Genomic DNA, 15185 nt, shown 5'->3' on the forward strand with positions numbered 1-15185 from the left:
ATATGTTAAGGGATGTCATCGCTTCGTGGCCAACAAAACTGGGCAGAGATGAAGCCATAAAAGTGCCGCTGGTTCTTGGCCTGTTGGCTTTTTGTGTTTTTGTGGTGCAACGGTAGTCGGTGTTTTTGACCAGGTCTAGAAGAAGGTGTTGATGGTTTATGGTTGATGGTTGATGGTCATTCCCCACATCCTTACCATACATAATATTCTGTGTGTGTGGGGCATTGATTTCGCATTTTAATGCGCCTGCAGCCGGGTTACCAAAGAACAATGCGCATGTGCGCCACTCGTAAATTGTATCTGAGGTCCCCGCACCTCGTACCCTGTCCCAAAGTCTCGGTATCTCTGGTTTGCATACCTGGCTGCGTACAATCGATCGGAATCAAAAAGCGTAACAGAGCCAAAGCAGAAATGCCAAATATTTAAGCGGCCCAAAAGCACAGCTGTGAAGGCTGTCAAAATACCAAGTGGTCTTACACAGGGCGAAAAATTATGGAATTAATAACTAAACAGCTAAAGAAGTCTGATGTGATTTGGTATAAAGTTAAGGTGTTATATAAGATAGATATCATAAGTTGAAGATAGAACATATTAACGAAATGGTTTTCAGTATTTTTATAGATTATTTCCACATTTTTCCATAGTGTACGCCCAGTACCCTCCTCTTCTGGGCTTTTGAGCCCAGGTCGAGGCGGTACTCGTCTTACCTTGCTAGGGGCTTTTTAGCTTGGCCGTTCTTCTTTCACTTGGCTGGCATTCCTTGGCGTACTTTATAAATTGTTCTTTCTCCTCGGATTTTCGTGTGTGCGTGAGCTGTGCTGTTATTTATGTTATGAGCGTTATGCGTTCCAGTTCTTTCACATGGATTTGCCCGGCTAAGCGATCAGTTAAAGCCAGCCATTTTAGCCATTTTGAACTGAAGAACCCCGGCTGATGATGATGATGACACAAATGAAATGTCTTGAGTAAATTACTGAAGTGGCTAACTGAAATGCCAACTGCTAATGGGGCCTCGAAAGCGAACGGAAAGAGGTGACTTGCCTAAAGTAATTTGTCCCTGCAATTTATGACTTTCTTTGACGATTCGCTAAATTTATGGCTCACCAGGTGGACTTTGCAGATAGAAGCTATCTATAAGGTGCAGATAGTGATAGTTGACGGTAGTTATCAACTGCCAAGCGGCGATAAAACTGATTAAATGCACTTTGTTGAATGCAGGAATCGATGGAAACAGCTACATGATGTCAGAGTTCGGAATGAATCAGACTTATAAAGTCGCTAGAAAGAGAATAGATTCGTTTGATTAATTGCAGTCTGGCTTGGGGAACTTAATTTTGTAGGCAAACTAAAAGATTTTAGTTTTTTCTCAGAAATGTCTGCATGAAACATTAATGAAGAATATACTTTTGTCTGGGAGACTTCCAACTTAACGAGGTTCTACTATACCTAGAGAAATTCCGAGAACATTGCCAGTGTCTCGTCATATTAATTAGCTGGGAACGCAGATCAGCTCGCAGTCGATGATCAAGCGTTTTATAGTCGTGACTAGTCGCTTACAGAATGTTTTACATTTGCATGCCGCAGAAAAGCAGGCCGACTAACCTTGAGACCCGCTTATATAATATTATTTAAAACCAAGTCGACAAAAATGGCCTAAAGGTTATATTCTCAACCGGCGACTGAAAATAAAATTACACGCTTAAATAAGAAAATATTTACTTTAACGCTGACATCAGACAATCGACTAGTTATGAACGGAAAGCGGCTAAAAAAGGGAGGGAACTTCAACCGCTACGTGGAGCTTTCCAAACCAAAAACAAAATTCTTCAGAAGTCTGCTCTTCTTTGGGTTTTTGTTTGTTGTAAATTTTTACCGGTTTCCGTCCGATGAAAAAAAATGTGTCTGCTGCGTCTGTTTAGCATTGTAGCGTGAAGTCTTATGATCTTTATTTTCATTTTTTTATTTACTTATTTCATATTTACGATTTTGATTATGACGCCACGAGAAACAAGCAAAGTCTTCATCAGCGAGTTCGAGATTGAGAATTTGCATATGCCGCAAGGCAGAAACGAGTTTAGCATTCCTCCAGTTGGCCACCCGGCAGTCAAAGATCCAAAGACAGTTCCCCAGGGGAAGGGATTTAATTGGAGGAATGTGCAAAGTAGATTTTCGTCTGGGGATTACCATGAAATACGGTAACCACATCTAATTGTCTTGATAAGAAATCTACAATTTTGGGGAATGCTAGGTTGGGGTCAGGTGAGAGCTTTTTAATGGCCAAAAGTAGCAGCGAGATTGCGGGTCTAAGAGGAAACTTGTTAAATACCTTTTATACCCTTTTGAAACAGATAAATAAAGCTTCAAAGGTGAGATTATGCAAAACCACTTTAGAGATATATTTCCATCTCCAATCCTTAGGGAATTACTATAAGATCTGAAAGATAGCAAACTCAAATCTCGTTGGGAAGAAAAATATAAGCTGGTTTAATTTTTCAGCTTATTAAGCTTATAGTATTAAAAACAACCTTTTTTATGGGGGATTTCTCCAAAGTTTATACCGACAGTGGGAAAAGTAAGAGCTTTGGGAAGCCGAGAAACCTCGACCTCTCTTAATAAGCCATCCCCTTGGCTCGCTCTTAGCTATTTTTATCCCAAGACCTCTCTTCCTAAGTGCTCTTCAAAAACTGCTCGAAAATAAAATTATGCATGAAATGTTTGCACACAAAACCGCAAAAAAGTGTTCTTCAATGTGCTTATAACGTCATCGAATCTGAATTTTTGTCGTGTAATTGTAAACCTGACAGTTTTGTTGCTCGATTTCGGTCTGTGGTTTGCGCAACGTGCTTTTGCTTTTTGAAATCGGAATGCAATTTTGTTTTCGGCTGTCTGTAATAACAAACCCATATCAGAGTTCGTGGCTCGTAAAAAACACATTAAAATCGTTTGAAATTCATTTAAAATCCATATATTATGCTACTATCGACGATGTTTAACAACGCTGATGGGCCGCAAGGCCCAGAATTTTCAAATTTTGTTTATTCCCTTCGTTAATGTAACAAATTTATATTTCGTTTTCGATGACGATTTTATTTTTATGGCCCGACACTTGAGTAAACATTTATGTTCCTCAATTCTCAGGCTTAGCCAATTAAAAATTCAATGGGTGAGGTTTCTCCCCCCCGCCAAGGGTCTCTCTCACATGATTTCAATTTCAATTAGAGTCTTTGAAATAGATGTTTAAGATATGAGTTATGACTAGATGAAATGTCTCCTTGGCCATTGTTTTCATGACATTTTCGGGTCTCGGGCTGTCAAAAATGAAATTGAATTGTTCTGGGTCTTGTCAGAAGATCGTTTGATTGCCGTTTGGTACATTTTAATTAAAAGTGAAGCCTAGGGTGGGCTGAAGCTGATAGGACCGACCTTACCCCACTGAACTCTGTCGGAAAACGAACCAACCCGAAACTGAATCGATAAGGGAAAAATTATTTTGGAAACTTCCTGCGAAACGCGACGGAAATATCTGAAAGCCCCCGCCAGTTAAGTGTTAGATTATTGTGCAAATATTGGATTTAGTCGTGAGTGGTGAGTGTTTGTCATACGTACTATATATATCCAGATGGCTTACGAGTGACTCAAACTTCGCAGAGCTTAAAATTTTGGGTTCACACGTGTTGAGGCTTTCGTTGGCGTCTCCCCCATATGCAAATCATTCGCGATTAAGTCATATTTTCGACACTATTCGAATAGGAAGTGGGCAGACGAAACTAATTAATCAGAAACCCGCTTTTTTGGTAAAGAAAACAAACAGAAATACAATTGGTAGAACTGCTTAAGCTTCAAATTCGAATGGTTGAAAGTTTCTTTGGGCTTTCGACAATTTTCTTTGTGTCATTCAAGTGAAAGTTTCAAATTTTCCCATAAGAGATTAAGAAACTTGAGTTTTGATTGTTCGTTGTAATTATCGAGTTACATCTGTCTATTTCCGCTTAGGCAAAAGTTTGAAAAATCTTAAAAACTCAGAATACTATTTAAGATAATCAATCACAAAGACTTAGTCACACTCAACGCCCCTTGTATAATTGCCTGGCACTTCCCCAGCAATCAAAGGAAATCAATCAAAGTGCCTTGGAAACCCGTTCCTTAACTCATCTCAACTGTTACAGAAACCATCTGGTTTAATGGGCCTATATCCGCCATAACGAATCTTAACTATACTACAATTAAATAGATACGCGTGCCTAGTTCCTCCTTGGTGGCAAAATTAATGGATCTTCTGTTGTTTCGCATCTCCAATCGATTAAAATTTATTTCAGCTCAAAAAACGCCCAGCGAACTTCGAATTTAATTGATTTTTATTATGGCAAAAGATGAATTTTTGAGAAAAATTTATTCGTGGAATGTGTGCTATATCTTTGGAATCTATAAATCCCACCCGTTGTCATCTTCAGCAGCTTCTTTTGTCCCCAGAGATTTCTATTTCGCTAAAAAGTGATGTCATCATTTAACTATTTGATGTATCGAGCTTAACCGTGGCTCAAAGTATTTTCCCAGCCTGGGGAAAAGCGCGGATAACCGTTGGAAAACATCAATTGAAAACTGTTTTCATTGCCAAAGTCTCACAAAGAAAAGAAAAAACGAACGAAAATCAGTTAAAACCGCTGAAGCGGCGCCCCAAATAATCAATTCCAGCATTTGCATAAACAAAACCCACAAACATAATGCGAAAGCGGGGAGAAAACCAAATCAAATTCGGTAGCCGGTGGCGCATGCGCAGAACCCTGAAGAACGAAACGTATTTTTGGGCTTTGAACCAAACTCAAATCCGAGGTACGGTGATGTCATCAAAACAACACATCGTTTGCGGGTGTATACTCGTATATATTGTATGTCTTGTATGTGGTACAGCCCCTCCGTGGGGGGCGTGACCAAATGCCAAGAAAAATAATAAAGGCAATGGGCACACGAGGAGCTAGGGGCCTTTGAGTGTGGCTCAACATTGACTAATTTTCGCAAATAACTTTTGGGGCACATCATATAGACGGCAATACACGTCCGAACGATCCAAGCACGTTAAAAATAAAAAACCAAGCCGAGTGAAGCTCTCTATAAACAATTTCGATTTCAACAAAAGCAAATGGCAAGCATAAAGGCAATAGACGGAGTATGTAATATTTCTTTGCCTTTTGTGTCGTTATGAGACAATAATCAGCCAAAATGTTTGGTAATCATATTCAAATAGCAAACCATATTGAAGCTCTATCAATTAATTAGGGGTTTAGAGAGAGGGGTTTAAAGGTTATCTAAAGTTAAAGAAAACCTTCTCTTTAGAAATAATAAAGAAGAAACATAAATTAAAAGATACATTAAATGATCATAAATCTCTGATTTAATGAAGAATCACTAATAGTAATAGTAAAGAGATGATCATAAATCTCTCTAGAGAATCACTACTCTCTGAGACCACTTCCAGTTTAGATCTATTGTTTGGCTTAGCCACTAAGTTTGTGGCCTTTTCCTAACTAGTTTTGCCGTTTTCTCCTCAAAACTGTTTGTTATTTTCTCTCTTTGATTTGGAGAATTGTTTAGCATGCCAGGCACAAACAAAAGAATTTATAACACTGTGGTTTTCCTTTTTTTTTCATTCGTTCATCTGTATTCTGCTTTTTGAGTGAGTCCGAAACTGAATTTTAATTTCCAGCCACTGATGAGGTAATTTTATGCGTCGAAATTTTGACAACAAAGCCCAACAAAGTCCCTAATTTGCCGAGCTATAGGTCTCATTATTTTCTGTTAAAACAGAGATGACAGTAAAATTAGGTTTTTATCAGACATATTCCATCACTCACGCAAAAGTAATTAAATCTGGTTACGACCTGGGATGCTATCTAGCTCTTAGTTAAGTTATTTTTGATATAGTTTAAAGTATCATTTGATTTCGGATTTGCTAAATGATATGTGTGACTTTGCATATGGGCCATAAAAATTAGGCATACAAAATGCTAAATGTTTATTGATTTATGCAAATTTTTACACGACTCTGAGGTTGTTGCACGCCTTGTTCATTAGCTAACCGGGTATGTGGAACATTTTAAGATTAAGATCTAGAAAAAAAAATAGAAGAAAAAAACATAAAAAGATCATGTTTAGAGTGTTTGCGATGAGTGAAGTGTGGAAGTTTAAAAATAGAAAGAGGCGCGGAATTTGAGTATTCCTGCTCCCAGCTGCTGCGCATGTGCTGTGGCATTATAGTGTACGTGTATCCCTATTGAAGTAAACAGGATGCCCGGAATTCGACCCTGAGTTTGCATTTGCCCCTGACTCTGCCTCCCTTTTCCTGCCACGCGGCTTGTATAAATAGTTTATAGTCAAAGACAGCTGTGTGTGTGTGTGTAGTTTTTGAGGAGCCAAACACGCTTGGGGATATTTCTATTTTCGGGATAAAAGAGTCTCCGATTTAATGGGTTTTCCAGTTAAGCCTAAAGTTATGCCGTAGTTCCATATTTGGAACCCTTGGGTCTTGTGTTTGCCAATCCATGTTGATAAGTGGAATTCGTTATCGCGGTATGGTAAAGTTTATTGTCACACTGTTCGTGTTGTTGTTTCGTTTTTTTATTGTTTAGTTTTCACCTCTTTTTAATTGATTTTTCTATTTACCGAAGCGAAGTGCTCTGTTTGCCAATTTGCGGCAAATGCCTTCCAGGTGACCTCAGCGGTGGCCTTTGGCGGCATATATATCTATTAACAGAGTTATGACACTCGAGTAGGTAGCAGATTATAACTCTTTCGCGCATGATGTCATATAGAATGATCGAATTTGGTATTTAGTCAATGGCCCATTCATTAGTCTGCGGGATGTGACAGGGACCCATAAATAACTTGATATTGCAGTGCATTCCCCTCTATAAATATCCAACAACATATGTCCGTGGAATGCGGGAATTATCGACAGATAAGATAGTCTCCGGGGTCGACTGGCTTGATGTCCATGTAAAGATTTGCCATATCCCTAAGCTTGTTTTCTCCTGCTGCTATCTATCAGCATGTGCGATAAAGGGAATTCACCATAGGCCAGTTGAAGAATTTTCGTAGCCACCTTTGGTGTTGCTTTTAATTCATCTGATAAATACAGTCAAAAGGGGGTGGAAGCTTTCCCCCACTCAAATCAGTTGGGGCCAGCGAATTGTTGGGCCCACATTTTTTTCAGTGACCAAACGACGCGGGCTCTGCGAGCAACTGGCTTAAGAACCGTAAAGAAGTGCCCCCAAAAAAAAAAAGAAACGAAATTTTAGAACGAAACTTTAGCTTTTAGATACAGCACTTTGTGCTGAAAACTCGGACAACTTGAGAACCACTCTCGAAATCAAAGATCAAAGACCATGGAGTACCATAGTGTATTGCGTTCGAACTTCTCGCGGAACGAGTATCGGCGATATATATCCTACGAACGTCAGTCGTTGGGTAGGTGCTTTGAACTTGAACTTTTCTCTTTGGAAGCTCCCTCGATCATTATACAATCCCGAAATGAAAGTTACCCACTGTTATCTAGCAGTTGGGTGGAACTTCACTTTTAGTTGATAAGAGCGCAAATATTTTACAAATGAGTCAACGGCCTAGAAAAACGGGTTCGTTTTCTGCAGTTTCCGCTCTGTTTCCGGCCAGTTTTTGGCGTATTCTCTTGCCCAGTGGTATTACGTAAAACGAACCGTTGATAAAAAGTAACAAAACCGTGAAGCACTTTTCGTGGCTATGAAGTAATTTCGGCAGTCGCCAGATAAGCTTTCCAAGGCAGCAAGTATTTTGGTTTTCGATACGCTTGCTGGGGGTATAACCACTGCCACGAAAAGTTGGATACTCGAACTTGGTTTGTTTATAGTTCATTGAGTGGAAAGTAACTTAAGAAAGCTGACATTGTTTAAGTGATTTGGAAATATTAGTTGTTGTAAAGTTAAAAATCAATAGGAATTGAATGTGTCAAAAACACACTTTCATATCTTAAGTTCTTGAATGTCTTTCACAATTTTTCAAAATATTTAATCTAGCTAAAAAAACTCAAAAGTTGTTAGCAAGTTTGTGCAATTAAGACTGATATGTGAAACGCCAATCGACTTGGCTTATCTTTACGGGTCTTATGAGTTGTCGAAATACGAACCTTTTTTGGTTCCTCGATCGAAATTCCCCTAACCTAATCTGTAGCTGATTGAATGTTTTAAAATTAGGAATTACGCTTGACAGGCGAGTAAACTATAAATGAACTGCCTTGGAATGTCACTCTAACTTTGGGTAGTATTTAGTAATTTTTGTATAGCTTTTATAGCTATTATGCTGGCGATAACCTGTTATCTGTGAATCAATACGCTCGGACGTCACGGGTGTGCTTTCTCTATCGGAACCATATATATTTTCCGTACTTTTCCTCTATTTTCTGTAGGCTCATTATTGATTTTGGTCTGTTGTCAGGTGGCTTACACATTTCTCTTTTCTAACAAAACAAAACAAAAATCAAAACAAATACTAAAGCTAAACGTTTTGCGTTGCATTTGTATGACTTCGAACTAATCCGAGATTTGTTTTGTCTTCTCTTCCCTCCACTTAGCATCACAATATGAGCCGGGAGGCTACTCCGCGCTGCAAACGCCAACGCCATCGAATCGCAACTCCGCCAACATGACCCAGCGGGACGGCATCATCAAGTTCGAGAACGAGCGGATCAAAACGCTTCAGGAGGAGCGGTTGCACATTCAGAAGAAGACATTCACAAAATGGATGAACTCTTTTCTGATCAAGGTGGGTGCCTACTGTTTAAAACTTAATAATATATTTGTTAAAACAATCTGGGTTATTGAAATGAAAGCGATAGCTGTGACAGACAAAATTATACATTCACTTGAAATTTTTGATTGGAAGAAATTTGTATGGCACCTCGAATAATATGAATGCAACTCACATTTGGGCTTATTGTCTTCTTTGTAGGCCAAAATGGAGGTCGAAGACCTATTCACAGACCTGGCCGATGGCATCAAGCTGCTGAAGCTGCTGGAGATCATATCGTCGGAGAAACTGGGCAAGCCGAACAGCGGACGCATGCGCGTCCATAAAATCGAAAATGTCAACAAGAGTCTGGCATTCTTGCACACCAAGGTGAGAGATGTACCATATAAAATGGAAGGGGCTGCAGTTGGTGGTTGGTAGTGGAAGGCTAAAGACCGAACACCAAAGACTGGAGAGTGGAGAGTGACGAGCTCTCTACGCATTTGTAGAAAGTGCAAGTCGCGCCTGCGCAGCTGCGCGTGGCCATTGCGTGCTTTGTTTGCCGTATGAGCACCACGGATCTGGGATCTCCGATCTGGGGAAGTGAGAGACGACGTCAAGACATGGCTTAAAAAAACTATATATATATATATTTAATTACCTTGCCTGGGCACCGACTTTTCTTGGCAATTTCTGAAATATTTGCATACTTTCTAATGCATTTTTTCCCTCACTTCACTTCACTTTACTGCACTTGGCTTGGCACATTTTTTCCACCACTTTCTTTGCACCTCTCGTGTGTGCATTTGATTTTAATTGTGCAAAGCGGCAGCTTAGCGTGCGACATAGTTTCGGATCTTCTGGCTGCCCTGACTAGCCTCTGTACTAATCTAATTAGAAGCAATTAAAACGCAACAATTTGTCCCATTGCCCAACTAATTCACTTTGTCGCTTAAGCGCCTGCAGTGAAAGTTTTCGGTTTTACTTTTCACCATTTCATTTCGTATTTTATTTGTTTTTCGGGCTTGTCTCCTCTTTGCCGTGTGTGTGACATGGGTATTGAGTGCATTTTAATTGGTTTTTAGGCTTGAAAGAAGCCAGAGCGAAAGATTTACGCACAAGCGGGCACTCGATGGAGGATCTCTGGGGAGCCATTGAAGCGTTTAGCGGCGCACGACTCTCGGCATTCCCAATCAACGTTCGGGGAACCAAAAGCATAGCTTCGCTTTGAATCACCTTAATGTACCAGAGGGTCTATTAAAGTTAACTGTTTCCCCAGAAAGAGTTAATATTTGTTTGGCTCTTTTGTTTTTAAGCTCTTTTTTTAACATTTCAACGGTATAAGTTGACTTATTCAGAGTAATACTTTAAGCCAAGTCCATTTGTGGTTCCTTTTACTAAATTTCATGTTAATCTGGGGCACATATTAATTTGGTTAGCTAGTTAGCTTCTCTAACTCCAACCTAGAAACGCCCCGTTTTTCCAATTTGACTTTCTTAAATCATTCAGCTATGTAAAACTAAATCCCAGCCCCAACGATTTTAAAGTATATTATAATTGTATGATTTATCTTTATGAAGTCCCATATTATTACCCAAAATATATTCAAGAAACGCCTCTATATTTTAATCATAAAACTGCCACTAAATAGTATGCTGAGAGCTCTCCATCTTAGTTTTTACCTTAACCATAAATCAGCAGCCAAACGCCGGCCACTTTGTAGCTATGATAATGCGATTTAGATCGGTATCAGCTAGTAACTTATGCTTTCTTCGTTGGGATTATCGTGCGAGTTACCTGTCCGCGTCTGACCCACTATAAATGCAAATGACAGGCAGTCGACCCACATGAACCCGTCGGAGGTCAAGCACCTCCACCTGATAATGCGTGACTTGTTGGGCAGGCAATAGACCCAGTTTGGATGTATCGGTATCTGTGGGTTGTGGAACTCTTGGTAACCCAATACGCGGCTTACCCACTCCATTCACCAAATGGAAACTGAAAGAAATGCAGAAGAGACAGTGTGGAGAATGGAAGTAATGCATGATGGTTTCTGTTTTTAGGTCCGTCTGGAGTCCATTGGTGCTGAGGACATTGTCGATGGCAACCCCCGTCTCATCTTGGGTCTCATCTGGACCATCATTCTGCGGTTTCAGATTCAGGAAATTGAAATCGATGTGGTAAGTTGTCTCACTCTGAGAATGTGATAATTGAGGGGATTAATTGAAAATTTAAAACCCTTAATTTAGGATGAGGAGAACGAGTCCAGCGAGAAGCGTTCCGCCAAAGATGCGCTGCTTTTGTGGTGCCAGCGGAAGACGCATGGCTATCCGGGTGTCAACATCACCGACTTCACCAACTCCTGGCGCTCCGGTCTGGGCTTCAACGCGCTCATCCACTCGCACCGTCCCGATCTGTTCGAGTACAGTACCATTGTCAATTCGAAGAACTCCAACCTGGACAATCTTAACCATGCCTTCGACACGGCTGCCAATGAATTGGGCATTCCCAGGTAATAATAAACTTACTTTTAAGAAATATCTTAATAATAATAATATCATTTCCTTATTTAGCCTGCTCGATGCGGAGGACATTGACTCGGCCCGTCCCGATGAGAAGTCGATCTTGACCTATGTGGCCTCCTACTATCACACCTTTGCACGCATGAAGAACGAGCAGAAGAGCGGCAAGCGCATAGCGAACGTAAGTAGACCTGGGTCGGATTTGGAATCGGACTCAGGTTCATATTCAGATGCGAATGCCATTGGCAGAGAGTCCCATCTCCACTGGTAGTCACTGCAGCGTAACGGTGTCCCACAGTTAACGCTCTACTTCACAATGGATTGGCCCCCGATCGGATTCGGATTCCGAATCAGATTCGGGTGGGGTCCAGACCTAAACCTAGAAAGTTGTTCAAGCAGCTCTCTTTTTCTAATTCCTCCGCAGATTGTTGGCCAGCTAATGGATGCCGATCGCAAGAAGATTCAGTACGAGGGTCTGACCACAAATCTGCTTAGCTGGATCCGCCAGAAGACGCTGGAGCTGGAGCAACGCGACCTGCCCAACTCGCTGGAGGGCATCCAGCGGGAACTGCTGGCCTTCAAGGAGTACCGCACCATTGAGAAGCCACCCAAGTGAGTATGGTTCATGACCAACCGGAAGCGGTGCCGAGTAATGTATTCAAGTTTTCGTATTGTTCTGTATTGACGATGCTTCTCATCTTCTACAGATACAAGGAGCGCAGTGAGATTGAGGCCCTTTACTTCACCATCAACACCTTACTGAAGGCTCTGAATCAGCCGCCTTATAATCCCCAGGATGGTCAGCTGGTTAACGACATCGAGAAGGCCTGGCAGATTCTGGAGTACGCTGAACACCATCGTGAGGTGGCTTTGCGTGAGGAACTACTTCGCCAGGAGAAATTGGAGCAGTTGAACTACAAGTTTGAAAAGAAGTCGGTGCTGCGCGAAGGTTATCTCAAGGAGATGATCCAAGTGCTGTCCGATCCCCGCTACCTGCGCCAAGTGGATGCCACCTTGAAGAAACACGAGGCCATCTCAGCGGATATTCTGGCGCGTGTGGAGCGATTCAATGACCTGACTGCCATGGCTGAGGAGTTGGATAGGGAGAACTATCATGGCAAGGAGCGAGTGCGTCGTCGGGAGCAGGAGGTGATGGCCAAGTGGCGCCAGCTACTGGAATTGCTGGAGAACCAGCGACTTAACCTCTCCCAGATGAGCAACTTAATGAACCTTCTCCGCGAAATTGCCAGCACTACGGAAGCAGTGCGAGAACTGCAGCAACAGTTCGCCTCCGAGGATGTGGGTCCCCATCTTCTTGGAGTGGAGGAACTTCTGCAGGCTCACTCTCTGCAAGAACTGCAGGTTAATACCTACGGAGAGACCTTGAAGCGTTTCAACCGCCAAGCACTGCCCTACAAGAGCTCCGAGCACAAAGATGCCGCTTTGCTGGCCCAACGCCTTGCGGATTTGGAGGAGGCCTACTCAGAACTGCTGCGCCGATCGGCGGCAAGAAGGGCCCGCCTGGAAGAGGCAAGGAATTTCCACCACTTCATGGAAGACTACGACAACGAGGAATCCTGGCTGGTGGACAAACAGCGCATCTGCAAGACGGGCATCACTGCCAAGGATCTGCGAGCTGTACTTTCCCTTCAGCAGAAACATAAGGCTCTGGAAGATGAGATCAAGTCGAGGAAACCAAAATCTGGTCAGATGTCGGAAGCGGGCAAGAGGCTGATCGGTGAAGAGCACCCACGCTCCTCTGAGATCCAGAGCAGGATTGATTCTCTAGCGGAACACTGGCAGGCCTTGGAAGCTTTAGTAGAGCTGCGTCGCCGGCAGTTGGAAGATGCCGCTGAGGCCTATCAATTCTACACGGATGCCAATGAGGCTGAGTCGTGGTTGAACGAGAAGATGGCACTGGTCAACTCGCGGGATTATGGCAACGATGAACCCTCGGCTCAGGCTTTGCTCCAGCGTCATCGCGATCTGCAGGGTGAACTGAATGCCTATTCTGGAGATATCCTCAATCTGAACCAGCAGGCGGAAAGGCTGATTAAGGCGGGCATTTGCACGCTGGAGCTTTCGGCTGTGGAGCCAGAACTCCCGGAGGTGGAGCAGGAAGAGTGGGTCAACGAAACCAGGCTGGTCCCGAAAGAAGTTTGGGAGGACGAGTGGGTGGAAAAGCTGGAGCACAAGAAAGTCACCGAAACAAAGATGTTGCCCCATGTCAAGTCTCTGTTTCCCTTCGAGGGGCAAGGCATGAAGATGGACAAGGGCGAGGTGATGCTGCTGAAGTCCAAGACCAACGACGACTGGTGGTGTGTCCGCAAGGATAATGGCGTGGAGGGATTCGTGCCAGCCAACTATGTTCGTGAGGTTGAACCACGTCCGGTGGCCTGCATTGTTCCAAAGGCAGAAAAGGTCAAGTCCCTGCAGAAGGTGAAGAAGACCATTCTGGTGCGCCAGGTGGTGCCAGTCAAGAGGATTAAGCCTGTGAGTGTGACACCCAAGCCTTTGGTCCAGAGAAGGACCTCCACCCAGAGCATCAACGAGAATGCAGACAGCGTGGAGAAGCGCCAGCAAAGAATCAACCAGACCTACGATGAGCTGCAGGAGATGGCCCAGAAACGCCATGCTCTTCTAGAGGATTCCATCCATCTCTTTGGCTTCTATCGTGAGTGCGACGACTTTGAGAAGTGGATGAAGGAGAAGGAGCGCATGATCAAGTCGGATGAGGGCGAGGGGGTGGATAATGCCAAGCGCAAGTTTGAGAAGTTTATCACGGATCTGTCGGCTGCCTCGAAGAGGGTCGAGGAGATCGACGGGGCTGTGGACACCTTCCGACGACAGGGTCACTCCCAACTGGACAAAATCATCGCCCGCCAGCGTCAGATTCACCAGATTTGGCAGCGCCTTAACAATGCCAAGGCCCAGCGTGAGAAGAGTTTGGAAGGAGCATCCAGCGTGGAGCTATTCAACCGCACCTGCGACGAAGCGAAGGTCTGGATGAACGAGAAGATGCTTCAGCTGGACACCGCTGTGATCACTCCTGACCTTCGGACAGTCCAAGCCTTGCAGAGGCGCCATCAGAACCTTGAAAGGGAACTGGCTCCTGTGGAGGATAAGGTTAACCGTGTGACCTACCTGGGCAACTCGGTGAAGAATGCCTACCCAGCAGAGAAGGACAATGTCAATGCCCGTCAACAGGAGGTCCAGGATATGTGGCAGCAGGTCCAACAGCGTGGCAGTGATCTGCGCAACCGTATCGAGAGCGAGGTGGGACAACAGATCTTCAACAACAGTGCCAAGGTCCTTCTAGCATGGATCGATTCCGTCAAGGATCAACTTAATGCCGATGAATCTGCTCGTGATGTGGAAACTGCCAACAACCTGCTTAAGAAGCATAACGATCTGGGCGATGACATACGTGCTCACGACACCGAATTCGTGGAGGTCATCCAACTGGGCAAGCAGTTGTCCGATGGTAAACCCCATATGGCTGAGACGGTGGCTGTGATTGAACGCCTAAAGGCCGAACAGGATGCCATCCATCGTGGCTGGGCCGAGAAGCAGAAGTGGCTGCTGCAGTGCGTCGAGCTGCAGATGTTCAACCGGGAGGCGGACAAGATCGATGCCACCACCAAGAGTCACGAAGCTTTCTTGGAGTACAACAATCTGGGGGTGAGTTCTTGTGGATGGTTAAGTATTTGAATAAAACTAATTGTTTTTCGATTTCAAGTCCTCTTTGGATGAAGTGGAGGCTATTCTGAAACGCCACTTGGACTTTGAGAAGAGCCTGATGGCCCAGGACAAGATCCTCAAGGGATTCTCCGACAACGCAGACAAACTGATTGCCAACGATCACTACGATTCGAAATAGTAAGTGATCTAGAGTCCTAATAATATGGACAC

General features: G+C 43.3%; 1 protein-coding gene across 7 annotated transcripts in view; it reads left to right on the forward strand.

Moving 5' to 3' along the window:
• The window catches only part of LOC108107784 (spectrin beta chain, non-erythrocytic 1), a 31261-nt gene that overhangs the window by 6029 nt on the left and 10047 nt on the right, over positions 1-15185 (forward strand). For 4 of the 7 annotated variants that reach the window (XM_017215481.2, XM_017215482.2, XM_017215485.2 and 1 more), the window contains exons 1-9: positions 7202-7461; positions 8597-8787; positions 8974-9141; positions 10815-10931; positions 11001-11263; positions 11325-11454; positions 11698-11885; positions 11981-14954; positions 15013-15152. In XM_017215481.2, coding sequence (XP_017070970.2) covers positions 7380-7461; positions 8597-8787; positions 8974-9141; positions 10815-10931; positions 11001-11263; positions 11325-11454; positions 11698-11885; positions 11981-14954; positions 15013-15152 — 4253 coding nt within the window. In that variant the 5' untranslated portion in view covers positions 7202-7379. Of the gene's footprint in view, positions 1-7200; positions 7462-8596; positions 8788-8973; positions 9142-10814; positions 10932-11000; positions 11264-11324; positions 11455-11697; positions 11886-11980; positions 14955-15012; positions 15153-15185 lie in introns of those variants that run through there. The other 3 variants (XM_017215483.2, XM_017215484.2, XM_017215486.2) reach the window with 2 other exon arrangements.

This window comes from Drosophila eugracilis, unplaced genomic scaffold, assembly GCF_018153835.1.
Source record: "Drosophila eugracilis isolate 14026-0451.02 unplaced genomic scaffold, ASM1815383v1 contig_2088, whole genome shotgun sequence".
Classification (NCBI taxonomy): Eukaryota; Metazoa; Arthropoda; class Insecta; order Diptera; family Drosophilidae; genus Drosophila; species Drosophila eugracilis.